General features: G+C 27.7%; 1 protein-coding gene across 18 annotated transcripts in view; it reads left to right on the forward strand.

Annotated features, from left to right (window-relative positions):
• LOC129908683 (protein alan shepard) overlaps positions 1–19547 on the forward strand; it is a 487297-nt gene that overhangs the window by 444716 nt on the left and 23034 nt on the right. For all 18 annotated transcript variants that reach the window (XM_055985360.1, XM_055985362.1, XM_055985364.1 and 15 more), the window contains one exon: positions 18059–18294. In XM_055985360.1, coding sequence (XP_055841335.1) covers positions 18059–18294 — 236 coding nt within the window. The remainder of the gene's footprint in view (positions 1–18058; positions 18295–19547) is intronic.

Here is a 19547-nt window from a genome sequence, read left to right on the forward strand (position 1 = left end):
AAACACTTAAAATTTTGACAAGAATAAGTACCTTCCTCTAATAAATATGGGAGAATTGATTTTTAAAAAATGCGGGTTATTGTCAGAATAAAGTGGTTGTCAGTTGTCACATGCATTATTGGGTGCAATGTAGTTAGGATGATGGTCAATTGTTTAATAAATTAGATTAAATTATTTCCGTTTTATTTTTGAGTGCATGGTACTTCCGTTTTGGAAAAATAATGGTGACACATTTTTTTTTGTTTCAATAACAATTCCCTCTGACAAATTAAAAAAAAAAAGCAAATTTTATTTAAATGGTTAGTTTTTAGTCAAGAAAAATTTACTACCAATTTCAACTTAATTTTAATAGACACCGGTAAGATAAAAAAAATACCTTCTTTTTATACCTATAAAAAATTAATGTGGTATTTTTGCGATAATTACGATATAAAAAAAAATTCACATTGCTACAAAAATGTGAGAAAGATAATTTTTGTAATTGATAATAATCAGGCTATCTGGCGACAAAATTGTAAAAAAAAAAAAAAAAATAGAAAATACCTAACTATGAACACTATGTGTGTTCATTATCACCACAATACTGAACCCGAAAGCAATTTTGTTTAATTAGAATTGTTATTAATTAGCAAGAGAGAAAAAAAAATGTAGATATCAGAGAAATGTTATCATTGACGGTAGAGTAAAAATAGAAAAATAAACTAATACTGAAACATGGAAGTTACTTAGTAATTAACTCAAAGTTTTGGTAGGTATCTATTATAGATACAACACATTTATCTTTTTTTTATTTCGGAACTCATGTATGTTTTTGTTTCCTATTTTTAGGCTACTGAATACTTACATATGGTATTTGTAAAAAAAATATCGAAAATTAATTATTACTTTAATAGCTGCACAAAAAATTTGAACAATTGTAACGGGTGTGACATATGCATTTACTTAATTTTCTTTCCTAATTTTTATAATGTGTACTTTTCACTAAATAAAGTTTTAAAAGCTTCGACACGTCATGTATAAAGTTTTAAAATAACATTTTTTTAACCTGTAATAACGGGTGTGACATGTGACGTTAAAAAATCAAATCAGTCTGATTCGGTGACTAAGAAACCATTTATTCTACAATTTGTGGAGTGAAAAGTTGTGCATTTTGTATCAAGTATGAAATAAAATTATATTACTTTTGCAGTAAATATATACATATTTGAGGGAATTTTATTGAATGCTGTTCCTATAAAAACGTAACGGGTGTGACATATTTTGGTCAAATGCTTAAGAACTATTATAGAAGGAATTTACAGAAAAGAAACTTTTTCTTATTTGCACTTTATGTGCAAAAATTCAAAACAAAAATGTCACACCCATAACATTTTCTTGTCACATCCGTTCAAGTGCTAAAACGAATGTTTTAACTATTTTTGCATCGGAAGAACGCTGTAGATCAACATTCAGAAAATCAGTTTTTTCTCCGAAAAGCAGGTATTTTTAACGTCACACCCGTAACTCAATTATATTGAATATTGAAACTAAAGCAAAGTATATCTTTGATTTATTTATGTATCTATGTATATTTTTATAAAGAATACTATGCGTTTAATAATCCCAAAAATTTATTATTAAATGTATGTCACACCCGTAACGATAGAAATACCTACTATTAAAGGAAATCATATTTTATACTTTTTTAAAGTAAATTTCTCTGAATTTAAAATATAAAAAAAAAATCAGCCTTTTAATATTTTAAATAAATTAAATATGAAAATGTGCTTTTTCTATTTCTAGGTATCCATCAGAAACAGTGGTCAATCTCTCCTAAAATTTCCCTGAATTCATCAGTTGTTTTTTTTTTTCTTCTGAAAAATCACATATAACTCATTTCCGGAAAAATTTGACATTGACTATAATAATTTCCAATTCCAAAAACTAAATTAAATACAATTTCTAAACAAGAGAAAAAAAAAGCTATTAAATTGACAAAAATAAATGTCTGTTTACGTCAAAAAAAAAAGAAAAAAAATAGTTCAATTATATTTTATGGAAAATTATGTCAAAAATACATAACAATTTCCATTAAACCAACACAAACAAAAAAACAATATTAATAATAATGCGATAAATGTGTAATGATTCGAACAATTTGGTCAAATTTATTTAAAGCATTCCCCTGGTGTTGTAGATTTATTTTTTTTTGTTTACTTTTTTCATTTTGATGAATAAACAAAATTAAAAAACCCAAGGTTAAATGTACATAGTTTGTGTATCTGCTATTTGGCTATTAAACTTCATCACAATTTTTTTTTTATGAATTCTCCATCGAAAAACAAATAGCAGAGAAATCAAAAAGAAGAAATCAGGGACTTTTTTTATTTGAATTTAATTTTCATGAAGCAATACAAAAAAAAAATTAGTAAACAAGAGGGATTTTAAAATATTTTAACTTTGTATTAATAATGAATCATTAAATTTGCAAATTTTCCACAGCCACCTCCCAATTTTGACTTAATTATTTTAACAACTTTTTGTAAACTTACATTGTTCGTATAGAAAACAACTGTAAGTGAGCTATATTAAAATTAAAAGAAAATTGTTAACAATCTGGGAGAGACCTTGGACAATTTTATCATGACCGACAAGATTATACAAAAAAATCAACACAAAAACAGAAAATTTACTTGTGGTCAAAAACAAATAAAATTCAAGTCATAAAAATGTAGTAGGTGCAGAACAAGCACCAGAACCCAAGTTCAAGATTAAACAAAAAAAAAAAAAAACAAAAAAAGGTAAAGCAAAAATTGCAAGGTCAATTTCACAAGCAATTAAACAAAAATCACAGAAATTTCAGTTTGTTTGTGAAAGAGAAACATCAACACGACACCAATGAGAACGACACGACGACGTAAAATGCAATAAATTTTATTGTTGTTTTTTTATATGAAGCAGTTAATTTAACATTTGTTTTGAGGTACTTTCACGAAGATAAGGTAGTAAACTTGTTGGTTGTTGTCGGTCGGTCTTTAGTCTAAAAAAAAATGACCGATAGAACAAACAATGAAATAATAATCAATTTGACCAAAGAACAAAGAAAAAAAGTGTTTAAAAACAACTGTCAAGTTTAAAATCTAGATTTTATATAGAAAATAATGGAAAAAACAAATATTTGTAGATAAAACATCTGCAATGCATGTTTGTTTATTATAGATTTTTACATTTAATAATTTTTTTTATTTTTTTTTTGTTTTACGTTGAAAACAAAAACCGAAGGTGATTCATTGTTGCACATGCCTGACTTCGACTCTGACTCATAATGTCATGGCCATTTTTATACCTTCATGACCGATAACACTTTTTTTTCCAGCTAAGTATGTAGATATTAAACATTTTCGGTAATGAATTTTAAGTTTTGCTTTTTATTATCAGCGTAAAAACAGGGGGTGTAGTAATGTTGCAAATGTATTTTTGAGATAATTTTCCATAAAATTTAATTTATTTTGGTCAATTTAATAGCTTTTTTTTCTCTTGTTTAGAAATTGTATTTAATTTAGTTTTTGGAATTGGAAATTATTGTCATCAATGTCAAACTCCATACATTTTATTTGCTATTTTTCCGGAAATGAGTTATGCGATTTTTTAGGAAAAAAAAAAAAACTGGTGATTTCAGGGAAATTTTAGGAGAGATTGACCACTGTTTCTGATGGATACTTAGAAATAGAAAAAAAAAACACATTTTCATATTTAATTTATTTTAAATATTAAGAGGCCTAAATACTCATTTTTTTTAAATATTTTAAATTCAGAGAAATATTCAGTAAAAAAGTATAAATTATGACTTCTATCGTTACGGGTGTGACATATTTTTTAATTTGAGTTTTTGAAATATTAAATTAAATATTACCTATAAAAAAAATAGTAGAAAATATACGAAGATATATACATACCTATCCAATTTACTTGCGTTACGGGTGTGACATTAAAAACATCTGATTTTCGAATAGAAAACTGAATTTCTATTAGGCAAAAAATATTGTAATAAAATACATAAATTAATCCAGATTAAAGTACTTCATTTAGTACTTCATTTGCGTTACGGGTGTGACCTTAAAAATATCTGATTTTCAAACAGTAAACTTATAAGTTATATAAAATAAACTTATAAGTTATTATAAAATATTTCAGATGAGTGACATTTCTATGAAACAAAAAATGGTACTCAGTATGTACTCGCTTCTTAGTTAATTGTCATTTTGAGCGTGCGGCCAGTTTTAATCATAATAGCTTTCATAAGTTTAAACATAAGAAGAATTAAATAGTTTGTTTTTAGTGCCTTAGATTAGTTTATACTAACTAAAAAATTCAATAAATGTCATCACTCGCCTTGTTTAAATAATGTTTATACATGATTTAGACCAGTTTATACCAATCAAGAAATTCACAAAACACTAATGCTTTTTTGTTCTTGTTTAAAAATTTCATTGAACTATGCTCGTTAATAATGAAAACATGTTATAACTAATACGTGTCACTTCATTTTATACCAATCACTTTATACGTAAACAGGATAATATTTATTGATTTATTTTTTTTTTTTTTTCAATTACTATTTTCTTAAATATTTAAATGAAAGTTGTTACTTAATATTTGTGAATAAAAATCCGTGAACCTTCATTCAGTAACTAGTAAACTTATTGAAATAGTTTTATACCAATCAGATAATGAAACTAATATTTCACCAATTCATCTTTCTTTGACTTGTTTTGCATTTCAAAGTACGATTAAGTATGTGAAATATTTTATGTGTATTGACAATTTTTGCCATATTTTTTTTTATACCAATCAAACGTTCATAAAGCACAATATTTTTATATAAATTTAATGAATTTAAATATTTTTTTTTTATTGTATTTTTAAGTAAAAATTCGTGATTTATGGAGCTTGAGAATTTTTGTTGTTATGTTTCGACCCAGTTTTCGACAAAAACCAATATGATTGAGAATTTTCTTGATTTCTTTACTCATTTCATTTGTTTTTTTTTTTTGTATAAGTTTAAAAAAAACACATTATATAGCATTTTCAAATGTCTCAGATTATTTTGTTATTTTTTATGTTTCGCGATACTCAAACATCCATCACTTGTTATTGTAGCTTAACAAATCGTAGAAAAACATAAATTCACCTACACAATATTTTTTCCCCTTTTTAAAGTTAAGTCATCCATCAACATTTTTTTGAAGAAAAAAAAAATTACATAAAAACAAAAACAAGAAAACTTAAAAAAAAAATTCACTTGTCATTTATCAAAGTTGCTTACGCCTGCCGGCTATATTATAGAACTCTTGTATTATATACCTTCAAGCTATTTCGAACAAATTCTTTAAATTCTTTTTGTATAAATGTGTGTGTATTTGTGTTGTTCGTCATTGATTAAGGCATCGCAATAAATTTTCGTGATAAAGAATCCTTAAAAAATTTTCGTTTTTTTTCTCCCTCCTTCTCGCTTTTGAAAGGTACAAAATAGATATTTTCCCCCCTGCATTTCAATTATTATGCGGAAAAAGGCGCCTATTCAATAATAATTGTCCCTTTTTTAGCATTTACCTACCACTTAGAACCAATATGCTATCACCGTTACGTCACATTCGCAACAAAAGAAGGCACAACACAACAAAAAATAAAAAGAAACTCACATTAAAATGCTAATAAGTTTTTAGAATATTTCTCTTTTTTTGCGTGACATCTTTGCCTAAACACATGAAATTCCAGCAAAAAAGGATCCGAGAAATAAATCGAATTTTCGTGTCTTATTAAATTTTTTTTTTATTTTTGGTCCGCAGTGTGTGGTACCTAGAGAAAGAGCGAGTTGTATTCGAGATGAATAGTAACACAAAATCAATACCACATATATGTACATTTGTCAAAAAATTCTTACTCAAGTCTCATTGAAGTTTTGTGTCCTGATTTTTTTTTTCAAGAGTGTGGGTGTGTGAGTTTATAGATGCAGATCCTTTAAAACTCAAAAACACCCCCAGTCTCTATCTACATTTAATATTATTTTCTCGTCTTGCATTGTCGTCCTTGGTCACATAAAAAGTACATTCCTTTATTCAAATAAACAAATTGAGACGTGACTGTCGTTAATTTAAATTACAAATACACAATCGTGCTTTGTTGTGAGCCAAACACACACACTCGTCGAATGAATGTGAGGGGGTTGCAAATTCTCTTGTACCCAAAAAAAAAAATGACAGCCAGCACCCTCCTCGCAAAAGTGAAAAAGGTAGATAAGTCTTGAGAAAGGTATCGAATAAAAAGAAACAAAATATATAAATGAAATACAGCAACACCCTAACAAAAGTGTATCGCACAGTAACTACAATTTGAATTTTCCAGTCACGATTTGCCGTGATCCCATTACGATTACAATGGATTTGACATGGGGTGGCAACATGAACACACTCACACACACATACAAAAATGTCAAACCGACCGAAATGACACAAGGAATCATTTTTGTTTCTTTTCATTTTTCGTTTTTGCAAAGCAAACCGACCAACCGACGACAATGATGACAGTTAAACCAACAAACAAACACACACTCGTGTCTAGAATTCATCCATCCAGTATGCGTAGAAGGAACACAAATGTCAAAGAATGGTCATTCTCATCATTGTGTGGTGTTTGTTTTTTTTTTTTTGTAAGCGCGTGGGTGGATTTTGAATATTTGCTATTCAAGAAATCTCTTTAAAATTTATGAAATTAGGACAGTAAAAACGTTTTGGGTAATGTTAAGCAAACAATTCTAAATGTACTAAAAATTTAAAGTTTCAAGATGGGTACTTGCAAGATAATTTTTTTTTTCCTGTGCGAAAAGTCTGGTATGAAATCAAATGGATTCTAACTATTAGACCAATTTATACCAATAAAAGGATTTATAAAAAATAGAATGTGGTGACAGTTTTTGTCCACATTTCAATAGTTGAGACCTTTTACCAAGTTTATCTGGTATAATTACATTTTCTCCCTGCGTTATATCAGTTTATGCCAATCATTAAATTAATTAGGAACAATTTTTCGTCCAGATTTTTCAATAAAATAATAGAAATCACAACGTTTTTCCAATAAAATAGTGAAATAATGTTAGTTGGAAGTGTAAAACCAGTTTATACCAATCACCAGCTTAAGAATTCCTTTTAAACGTTATAACATATAAATTAAGTAGGTAAATTAAGCAAATTTTAGTAAAATTAAGAAAGTAAATTTTGGGTCAAAATTTAGTTTGAACACCGTAATACGATGAAATAGTGATCGCTAGGAAAACTTGATTAATTTATACCAATCATGAGGACAAATAAACAAAAGCAAGATAAACTTCTTTTACAAGCTTAAAAAGCTTGTTAAAACGATTAAATGAGCTTCGAATAGAACTTTAGACCAGTTTGTACCAAAAACTAGATTAGTAAATAGAATGAAATTTAAATTGTTGATATTCTCTAAAATTCAATTGATTGCTACGATAAAATATTGAATACACTTTTTTTTAGTTAATAATACTCGTTTTTACCTATCAGCTATCAGTAATACAATAATAGTGTAGAATTCAAAAGATATCACCACTTATTAGTGTGAACAAAAAAAACTAAATTTAAATATTATTTTAAATACCTACACCAACACATTTATACAAGCCAGCAGATCAAATTATTAGTTATTATTATTTCCAACGCTATTAACGACTTAATAGAAACTACATTTTTCTAAAGAAATAATTGAAAAAATGTAAGTTTACAAATACAACTACTCCTAATATTGAATATACTAAGATAAGAAAACAATACTAAAATTAAGTATTAGATAATTTTATACCAATCGTTACTTTTATCAATTAATAACTTTTTCTCCTTTAGATTTCCTTTTTTGTACAATCATTATCTATTGGTTTAATTTGTCTACTTTTGTCAACAATTTATTATATTAAACTGATTACAAAGCTCAATTCAATTCACTTCACTTATTGGTATTTTTCCAGTTTATACCAATCAGGAAATCAATTTATGCAAATATATTTATAAATGTGTTCAAAAGTTTGATTGAAAATGCAATTTTTTTCTATAATATACATATTAAAATAATGTTAGTTTTAAGAGTTAGACTATAATACAAACCAGCATACAACCATTTTATACCAATCATCAAATTAATAAATAATAGAAAAAGAGCTGATTAATAGTTCACTTTCATCATTTAGGATAAATGAACTATATAAAGTTAGAAAAAGTAGATCAGTTTATACTAGTCATCATAAATTAAATAGAAATGTTTACATTGGTGCAAATAAAACTAGAATTGATTGGTATAAACTTAAGAAAAGTTTAAGCGGGGTTTATCTACAATGGCCCAACAAAGCTACTAAATGAATAAAATTAAACGTATCGATTTAGATTGTTTTAGTGATTGGTATAAACTAGTTAAAATTATGAAACGAGTTAACGTAAACCGTCTTTTATTGGTATAAACGCCTATTTTCAATATGGAATGGGTATATTTCCAAAGCAAATCAACACTAATTCATAATCAATGTTTAACGATATAACCAAACCTATTGGTTGTTTGTTGATTGGTATAAACTCGTCTACATAACGATGTCAAAATTTGTAACTTGCCACTGATCTAATTTTTTGTGATTCGAATTATTTGTTTAGTTATTTCAGCCATAAATAGATGAAAAGGCACTAACCCATCTCCGAATATTTATTGTGTTGATGGGTATAAAAATCTCTAATATCATTTTTTCCATTAGTTTTTGAAAATTTTATAACTTAATTACTTTTGATTTGTTCACTGGTTGTGTATATTGTATATTTTTAGACCAGTTACTTACTTTATACTAAAACCTTAAGTCCGGCCCTCGAAAACCTTTCCGCCTTGGGCAGTTGTTTTTTTTATGATTTTGTAGTATAGAAATATGTATTTTGTCTGAAAATTCAATTTGTTTTTCATTCGGTATAAAGTCTTAATGTCTAATACTTGAATGGCACCATTGATGCGCACAAAATCGGTCGAAGTCGTCTTGTCCGTCCCGTTCGTTGGTTGGTCGTCATCGGATCTGATGGTGTATGAATAAAAATGTGCTAAACATTCACACATGTGAAGTTCCCATCATAATATCCGACTAGAGTACATATATGCAAATTCACTTGACCCCTCTCGGGTGTTTTCAGTTTTTTTTTTTTTTCGTTTTTTTTTTTTTATTGTCAACTACACTCAGACTTGTTGTATTGATTTGATTGTTTCCCGCTGGTCAAGCTCTCTACAATGCCCTGTGCTGTAAGGCATTGTACGGTAGATTAAGTCGAATCCCTGAGTGGATTTTTTTTTCTCTGTGTTTCACATTGTGTATAAAAACTTTGTGTCTACGAATCCAATCATATCTGTGTGAGATCATAAAATAAAATGGGTTAAGGGTTTGGAAAATCACAAATGTTAAGTTGGATAAAAACGAACATAATTATCTGTTTTTCAGATATACCTACATACAAGTTATAGCTACAAAATCTGAAAAAAATATATACGAAACGAAATGTGTGAGGGTCGTCGTTTAATATAATGGGGTTTTTTGTATCGAAATTTATGGTTCAATGGAATTGACCCTGATGAGGATATGTGTTTTTTTTTTACTTGAGTTGAAATTTTTGGTAACAAGACTTCTTTAAGTAGTTCTTATACTGAAATCCTTTTAAAACTTTCTTCTTCATGTAGAAAATAAATTTTGAATTTTTTTACTACTTTTTTTTAAGGTGGTGATTTCGGTAGGTAAAAATACACTGTACAAAATCAAAAATGTATTAAAATTAGTTTTCAAAACTCTGCTTTGCCAATTTAAAAAGAAAAAAAATCGCTGAAATAATAGAATACCCGTTACAATTAGTATAGTAAAAGAAATTTCATTCAAATTTGATGACATTTTAGTATGTGTTAGTTCAGAACGTACTGCCTCTAAGGTGTGCTATATCAAAGAGCGTTACATAACGTATACCAAACGGACAATTATGACGCTTCCAATAATACCTCATTTGTCAAATTATCATAAGTATTTTAGAAGTTATGAGGGAACATACATGCTCACGAACAAAAAAAAAACCTTTAAATCTATAACCTTCTTCTTCGCTTCGCCCTAGCCAAGTTAAAATTAAGGAATAAGATGCTGAATTATATTCATAAAAAAAAATAATAATAATGTTTTTAAAGACCTTTTAGAACATTCCTATACAAATACAAAGAAGAAGTAAAGGAGTTAAAACTTAAAAAAAAAAGTTGCTTCGGTGGAAAGTTTAAAAGAACACTTTTAACAGTTATTTTTGTGGATTAAGTTTCTTGGTTTTCAAATAAACTTCAGGAAAATGAGAATCTAATTTTCACATCATATTTTATGATCTCCAATACAAAATATTTTGTATATTTACTCCAAAATTCCTTTTGCTTATTTTGAAAAAAAAAAACAAATTTTGAACCCGAAAATTTGGACTTTTCTCATTAATTATGACCAAATAAAAAAAGATATTTATTTTCAAAATCATTTTAAAGAAAAACAAACGATCAAGAGTATTGAAATACTCTCAGATCAATGAACTTTTGTCATCAATTCAACACACAACATAAATATAACAGATTGTTCTATTAAGATTCTTTATTCATCATTCGAATACAATCATTCAACATAAGAAAAAATATTTTAAATATGACATAACAACAACCACAAAGTCGCACGTCAGATAGAGTGTTGATAAATTAACTTTGAAAGTAGAAAAAAAAAAATTAATAAATAAATTCCAAGAAAATAATTTCTATACAAACAAAACACTCTCATAGATGACTTGTACATACAAATATTTTATTTGCCATTTGCTCATTCTCTCTTGATCTAAATATTTTTGTTTTGCAAATTCCAGTACTTACTATATTATTTAGTCTTGTTCTATTCTTTATAAGAGAGAAATATAATTACGATGACAGATCGCTTCAAAAATTCCGATACAAAAATATTCTCCACTAAATTCCTTCAAGATAAGCTGACCCCAAATTTAAAGCACTGCGCTGGTTGAGTTAAAGAAAAAAAAAAAAAAAGAACTTTTTAACCGTTTAACTTGTTAGCTTTTTGAGATAGTATCTGTAATTGAATAAATTACTTTAATCGGCGCGATTATTGTTATTAAAGAAATCTGCACACAGGGAGAAACGAAAGAACTAAATGATCTATACAGAGTCACTAAACAGGGTGTCTCGGATATTGATAATACATTTTTCTAAACACTTTTAGTCATTTTGCAAGAAGTTCGGTTAGTGAATGCTTACTAATTAAAGATTGAAAATATTGAATAAGTGATAATTTTTTAATATAAACTTTGAAAATTTTGCTTTAAATTTAAAAATAAATTAATTTTCGATATCGAGAATAATGTTTTTCGAAGTTCGGTATATTCGAAAATTGTTTTGTTCTTTTCAGTCCTAAAATTTTTTATTCTTTATGGATAAAAATTGAGTAGATAATTAATTTTAAACAAGAAAAAAAAATAATTACATAAGTTAATATGAAATATCACGAGTTTTAATTGAATTCAATGACACCCTGTATACCTGGTTGGAACAACCTTCAAATAAACATAAAACCAGAAGTGGTCAAGAAATTGAAAAGTATGCCAATTATATTTGGAATTTTTAAATTCTTTTTTTCTAACACGCTTTCTGTCACAAGAAATCATGATAAACTTTAAAATGAAGAAAAAGAAGAAAAATGGCAAAGAAACAAATAAAATAAAATAAAGAAATAGGGAGATAATCTTGGATTATTCATTTCTTTTTTGTTATTTTTTACGAATTTTTAAAAAAAACTTACGATTACTCACGCAAACTTGTGTGCATTTATGACAGCATCAATTAAATATTTCAAAACTATCTTTCAAATGTTTAGAATTTTTGATAATAATAATAATAATGTGAACGTCAATTTTAATAATATTTAGATCTGTTTGTTTTGAACTTTCTTAAATACTGATGTCAGTTTGCTTAATAGTTTGAAAGTAGGCATTTACAAATGGATTCAACTGCCAAGTAATTTGTTTATTTATATTTTGCTATTGATTGGAAAATATGTAGGTATGTAAATTGAAAAGATCTAACAAATTAAAAAAAACTGCCTCAAAATTACTTGAACTCTAAAGATAGTTTTGAGTTATTTGTTTGCAAATGCAAAGTTCTCTTTTTTTGCGAATAATTCTCACAAATTTATTAGATGTAACCATTAATAACAATATGCAAATGTGTCAATTTGGTTATTTTTAAAAATAGAAATGGTTTCTTAGCATCACGGGTGGGACAGAAAAAATTGATTATTTTAACTTTCACAATCCTTGACTCAGTACACTTGCTTCTTATTAATATTAACCCTCTGTCGGCACACGGGTGCGAATTTGGCAGGACAAAAATAAAAAGTGGTCATAAAAAAGTGTCTTTATAAGGGTGAAAATACATTTTTTTGAATTGTGAATACAATATTCGAATTCCTCGGAATATTCTACATCAATTTCATATATGATTCTTTATAAAATAGTGAAACCGAAAAAAGTTCTAGCGACATGAAAAAGTATAAACCAAATTTGCAAAAAAGAGGTGTGCCTACAGAGGGTTAAGAAGATTGTTTTCATATATGTACAAAAATAGTAATTAATGGCACGGGTGGGACAACTTATTTTCACTTGTGGGAAGTGTGAATTGCTATGAAAGAATAGAATAAGCCTAGTATGTAGTTAAAACTTCAAAGATCAAATTCAAAAACAAACAAAATAATCTTAAACGATCAATAAATTTGGGAAAATAATTCTATAACAAAGGGAAAATTATAAAAAAAAAAAAACTATATAGAATTCTTTACGGCCAAGAAAAAAGTTTGGGATTGTGAATTTTTGTGTTAAAATTTAACATTTTAAAATACATCGTTTTATATATTCCTTTTTTCTTAAGATTTATTTAAACAAAAATATGGTATACAAATCAGCTTGGTATTTTGTTTTACAGGTTCAAAACTACCTTTTTTTTAATGAAATATTATTCAATTCAAGGAATGCATTAATTGCTAAAGCACTAGAGGCATCTTATCATGTGTTTATGTTTTTTTTTTATTTTTCAATTATTTTTTCCAAATATTCTACTTCTCTTCTTTGAATATTAAAAACATTTTTTTCAACATCAAAAAAAAAAAAAACCCTTTATTCTCACAAAACAATGAAAATGCATTTTCTCTTTTCTATAAAACTATTCTTTACGACTATAGAATACACACACATTCAAACATATTATATCTCCTAATTATTTTCCAAATTATTTGCCAAAAAAAAATAGAAATCCCCATTTTATTGAAATCAGAGGGAAAAAAAACCCTATCTTTTACCTGAGGCAGAAAATCACATTCAATTGAACACATTTCCCGTGGATTCGTCGGATTTATATACATATAAAATACGTGATTGCTATCTTCTTTCCAAAAAAAACTCCTTCTTTATCGAGGACATTAATTTCGAATTGAATCGATATCTTCTATGCTGCTGCTGAGAACTGAACACAGTGCCAGCAGCAATCCTTCCAACCATAGACACAATTAAAGCAGCAAAAGAATAAAATACAACAAAAAAAAAGTAGAAAATAATAAAATGTTTCCATGCCGAACTTGAATGAGTTTGCCATTGCAGCATTTTAGGGTATACCTTTTATAGTCGTAAATATATATACACACACAAACACACGTGAATCTATATGAATTCTGGACACAAATTAAAAGTCCAGACTTTATAAATACCTTCATCATGGGGGCACACTCGTATTCCAATAAAAAGGTGCTGCTGCATCGTACAAGGTGCCACGGAGATAAATTTTGTAGCTATCCCCCTTTTGCCCTCAGAAGATTCCCTTCTCATTTATTTGTTAGAGATTTATCCCAGAAAAACATTTTGAGAAAAAAAACAAGCTCCTATACCATCTGGAGGTGTCCTCGAAAAGTGTGTTTGCGAGGTGGGTTTATTAAAGGAACAAGACACAAAAAAAATTATTTATAAAAAATCAAAAAAAAATCATGTGGATAATAGAAGAACTTCCGTTGAAGATTAAAAACTTTTAAGATATACCTTAAATATATTTTTCTACTCGTTTGTCGTCATCATGTTCTATGTGTGTTTGTATATATCTTTGTGTATATTTATCCCCCCTTTTTCATTGCATTTGCTTTAATATAAAAAAAAAAATATTTGTTGGCAGTTATCCAAATGCGCTAAAGAGAGTGCCCTGGTATATCCAAAAGAGCTCTTGGATGCACAGAACACCATCAGGCAACTCGAAGCCAGAGCAAGGATATCAAAGGGGTCTATGATTTTTTTTTTTTTTTCTTTTCATTTTTACTGAGAAAAGGAAACTATTTTCTTTTGTAATTCAATTGGTTTTTATTTTTAATATTTTTTTCTTTTTGTATAATAGTTTGCCTCATCTTCTTTTTTTTTGCTCATTTTTATTCTTTCCCGGGCGTTATCATTTTTAATGAACGATTAAACGACGTGAAAAGGAATTTTCTCTGATAATTTCCCAATTATGAAACTTGCGTCCGGGATTTTTAACATTTTTATATAATTTTTTTTATTATTTTTTTTTAATGCTCATTCATTTGTTCATTCGTCCTTGTTGGTTTTTGTTTTTTTTTTTTCTTCTTAATTTAATTTTTAGTTTTGGGCAAATTCAAATTCACCCTTTTTGTTATTGTAGGGAATAGCGCATTATTAAAGTGAGGTTGGCTTTAATTTTTTTTCATTTAATTTTTGATAAAGGTATTTTGTTTGAAAAAAAAAGAAATTAAATTAAAAATGAAAAGAATTTTTACTGACAATGGTTTTTTTTTTTTCTTTGTGTTTAAGTATTCAAGCATGTTGGTTAGGCAAATTTAGAAAACAACTAACTCAGTTAATTAGTAAAAGGGATTCCTGAAGCTGAAAGTATATTTATTTTTTTTAAATGAATTAATAAATGAGTAAAACAGAAGCTCTAGTTTAAAAAAGAGATAAGAAATTTGTAGATTATGTAACTTCAAAGGCTTTTTTTTATTTTGTTAGAAGAATGACTTAAGTTAAACCGAATATGAGAAAATAAATTTAGCATACAAATTAAAATTCATTCATAATCGTTGACTTCTAATACAGCGCAGTCAAATAAAGAAAATAAATCGCACTTCAGCGGGATTTTCTTTCATGGAATGTGTCAGATATTGTATTTTCTTACCTGTAGTATTTTTTTTTAAGCTTTGAAAGGGCTCGTAACTGCTGCATCCGATATGGATGATTAAAAATCATACAATTTGAATGGTCAACAAAGTTCATTTCTTCAATTTAATTCCTCAAGAATAAAACAATATGAACTTTTAAAAAAATATTACGCATACGCCCCAGTGACCTGATACTAATAATAAATAAAAGTCAGTTGCTAACTTAATAATAAAACAAATAAAAGTTCACTATTCTTGACACTGATTGTCGAAATGATATATTTATAGTTGTTCAGGACAAATTTTACGGGTTGGGATCAAAATTCTGCCGGGGTCAAAATTCTTTTGTCAAAATTCTGCTTTCAAAATTCTGCTTTACAAAATTCTGCTTTCAAAATTCTGCTTTTCAAAATTCTGTTTTTCAAAATTCTGTTTTTCAAAATTCTGCTTTTCAAAATTCTGTTTTTCAAAATTCTGCAAAAAATTAAAAAAGGGTTATGAAAATCCTTTTTTAATTTTTTGCAAAAATTTGTAAAATCATCTTCTTGAAAAATTTTCTGCTTATTTGATTACTTACCTTCATAATTTGTCATTCTTTGAAAGCAAATTAATTTTTGTTTTATAAATGAATAAATTTGAAAATATTAAGAAAAGGTTTTTTATACATTTCCGAAAATAATTAAAATTTTTTTAATTTATCAAATAAAGATGAATATTCAAAAATTTGAATAAGAAAAGGAATATTTTGTATCAAACAACCTCGGTTCCAATAAGTTAAACATAGATTTTATTTGAAAGAAAGTCAGTCTATGCATTTTAAAAAATATTTGCGACACTTAAACAAAAAAATTTAGGTAAGTACCAATGTTGAATTACATTAATGAGGTGTATTTTTCTTTAGTCAGCGCATATGCTATAAAAAAAAAAACAGAATTGGCAGAATTTTTTTGTTCAAGTATAATGCTGGCAGAATTTTGAAAAGCAGAATTTTAAAAAGCAGAATTTTGAAAAGCAGAATAGAAAAAAAGCAGAATTTTGAAAAACAGAATTTTCGTTAAAAAAGCAGAATTTTGAAAAGCAGAATTTTGAAGCCAGAATTTTGACCCGATCCAAAATTTTACATTTACCAATAGAAAAATTGTAGGTAAGGGTAAAAAAAAAAAATCGGATTTTTTTGTGATTTTTAATAGGCTTTATATGTATAAGTGTAAAATACTCGTCTGATAAATTTAATAGCACCAATATTCTTATTTTCAGATATTTTATTAAGAAAATGTTAAAAAAAATCACAGTAAGACGAACTTCTAAGAATCCTTTTTTTACAGTCAAACTGCCTTATAATAAACATTGCTCTAAACAGTGCTTTTCTGACAGTATTATAAGAAAAGTAAATGAGCTTAAATCTAAATAAAAGGATGTATGATGTTAAAAATAAGTAAATTATATAAAATCTTAGACATAATTATAATGTCACAACCGTAACGCTTACTTGTTACTTCGGTTTTAATTCTAAAAATATTTTATATTTTTTTTTTTTTTGTGTTCGAACTTTACCATTATTTATTTTATAGAAATAAAAATATAACTCCCTTTTCGAAATTCTAATTTGTGGTCACACTATTGTTCACAAGTAAATACGATAAAAATACAAATGAAGTATATTCTCAATCAATTTCATGCATTTTAGAATTTCTATGACAAACTTTACCACGAAAACATTACAAATCTTTCTTTTGGATAGATTGAGAAGGCTTAGTAAAATAAATCTGAAGAAATTGTGCCTTCCTTTTTTGTGACAATCATTTTTTAAATTAAACCGAAAAGAATTTACTTTTAATAGAATAAGAATATTTTGAGTTCAAGTAATCAGAACTTTATTTATCCTTAACAAAATTGATTTAAAAAAGAAGAAATAGAAAAAATGCAATTTCGTGTAGCACCCGAAACGGATTCATTTATATCAGTACCTTTTTCATATTCGTATAATCAAAAATCATTACTTTATCAAAAGGTAGTGAATGACGGGTGTTGAATACTGTGTTAATAATCTTGTTTTCCAAACAAATATATCAAAACTTAAACTCAGAAGTCCAGTAAAAATCGATCCCCTTAACGCATTGAAGAGGATCAAAAGAAAGAAAAATGCATATCTTCAAAGCAGTTAGTTTTGGACAAAAATAATGTTCTCCAAAGTTGAAGCTAAGCTAATTTTCTATAAAATTGTCTTTTAAAGTTTTCTTGTTTCGCTCACCGTTTAGGAATTACAGCAATTCAAAATTTCAAATGTTCTCCCAAAAGTATGCAATTTTGATTTGAAAATTTAAAATGTTGTAGTTTCTAAACGGTGAGTGATGGAAGATCACTTTAAAGGAAATTTTTGTGTAAAATTATCTTAGCTACAAGTTTGTAGGCCTCTTGTTTATGACAAAAAAAAATCATAGATTCAAAAAATGCAAGTTGTAAAGCTAAGAAAACATTACAACCAAATCTCGAGTTTTACTTTGCAAGATATGCAATTAAAACACCTCTGTAAATCGAGGCGAAATTTGGTATTGGTAAACACTCAAAGCTCTCTATTAACACTCGAACCATTACCACAGAGATTTATAAAACACCTTTTTTAACCTGTGCCAATAAATTAAATTTATTTGAACTTAAACAAATCTAAAAATATGAATAAACATTGTTTTTAAATATTTATTTTACTATTCAAATTATTTAACAATATTTTATATCTGATTTTATTTATTTTTTTTTTTTTTTTTTTTTCAGTACGGACAAAGAGTCCCAACAGCCGCATCACCTAGCAATACAAACTCAAGCAGTTCATCAAATACCGGCTCACAGAGCGGAACCATAAGTACTAGTCTGAGTAATACCAATACTAATACAACAATGGGTCCTAATAACACACAACAACAGGGCGAGCAGCTATCGAAAACAAATTTATACATTCGTGGCCTGCAACAAGGCACAACTGATAAGGACTTAGTTAGCATGTGTGCACAGTAAGTTTATATTTATTGATTTTTTTTTTATTAGTCGTCCTTTTTTTTATCTCCTTCTCCTTTTTTTTTTTTTTTGATGTGGTATAAATTGAATATAAATAGCTCAATTCTTAAATACTTATCATAGTCTATGATCAGAATTGTTAGCAGGATAATGCTGCTTGTTGAGAAGCTCTCCTTTTAACCTCACTCCATAATGTTCGAAGCCCCCATTAAAACCTATAGTCATTAATTAAATGAACAAAAGAAAATCAAAGTTAATACTCATTCCAAATAATTTTCAATTATCCAGGACAGGAGTTTAAAGAAAATACAAAAAAAAAAAAAAAAAAACAGAAGAAGGAAACGAGAGTCCTTGGATGTGGGCTTAAAGAGGGCGAAAATGACCCCGACTCTTGATTTATTGTCTCATTGGTTTGATATTGTTTTTTTTTTTTTTTTGTATGTTGGTAGCTCTCACTCTCTTATGTTTTAGCTGTGTCTTTTGGCTCTTTGCCAGAATTTGTAGAATTTGTAGAACATCCTGCAGCAGCAGTAGCAAAATAAAACATCAGAACATCCTGTGAACTCTTCATGTGTGTGAGTGTGTGTGTGTTTGTTTATGTCATTGTGTATGCATGTAGATGCGACACAATCCTTTCATTCCTTGCATCGATATATTCAATGATTTGTTCGATGATGAAAAACGATAGCCAAAGGCTAGGAAGGCTTGCAACGAATGATAGAAAAGTGGAGAAAGCAAATAGTCAGAGGGTGAGAATTTATATGAGGGGGGGGGGGATGTGGGGTATGGAATATGATATGATGGTATTTGGAGCACGGTGGTGTACTGTACAATACTTTGGCTGCTGTTCGTTCGTTCATCGTTTCGATTCAATTTAAATTCAATTGGAAACGGCAAAGGACTCTACACGGTGGAGAGGTAAAAATGACAGAGATACCCAGAATGAAAAAGAGCGAGATAGAGAAATATTTCGAAAAGAGGAAATTGATTTAAAACGATGGTTCCGAGGTATTTTTTAATTAAAGTCAAACACGAATGGAACTTCACTTCTCGCGCGCGTGGGTTTATTGATATTTAAATATATAGTAGATATGTATATAAAATTCTGATGCGTATTTAACGACGCGACCGATGACGGATTGATGTGGTCCATGGGAAGTTTTTTTTTGTTTTTTTTTTTTTTTTTGGAATACTGAAATAGGGTTAATCTTTGTGTGAATGCACTCTCTAAAAATATCACGTGGATATC

The sequence above is a fragment of the Episyrphus balteatus genome, chromosome 2 (genome assembly GCF_945859705.1).
Source record: "Episyrphus balteatus chromosome 2, idEpiBalt1.1, whole genome shotgun sequence".
NCBI classification, from domain to species: domain Eukaryota; kingdom Metazoa; phylum Arthropoda; class Insecta; order Diptera; family Syrphidae; genus Episyrphus; species Episyrphus balteatus.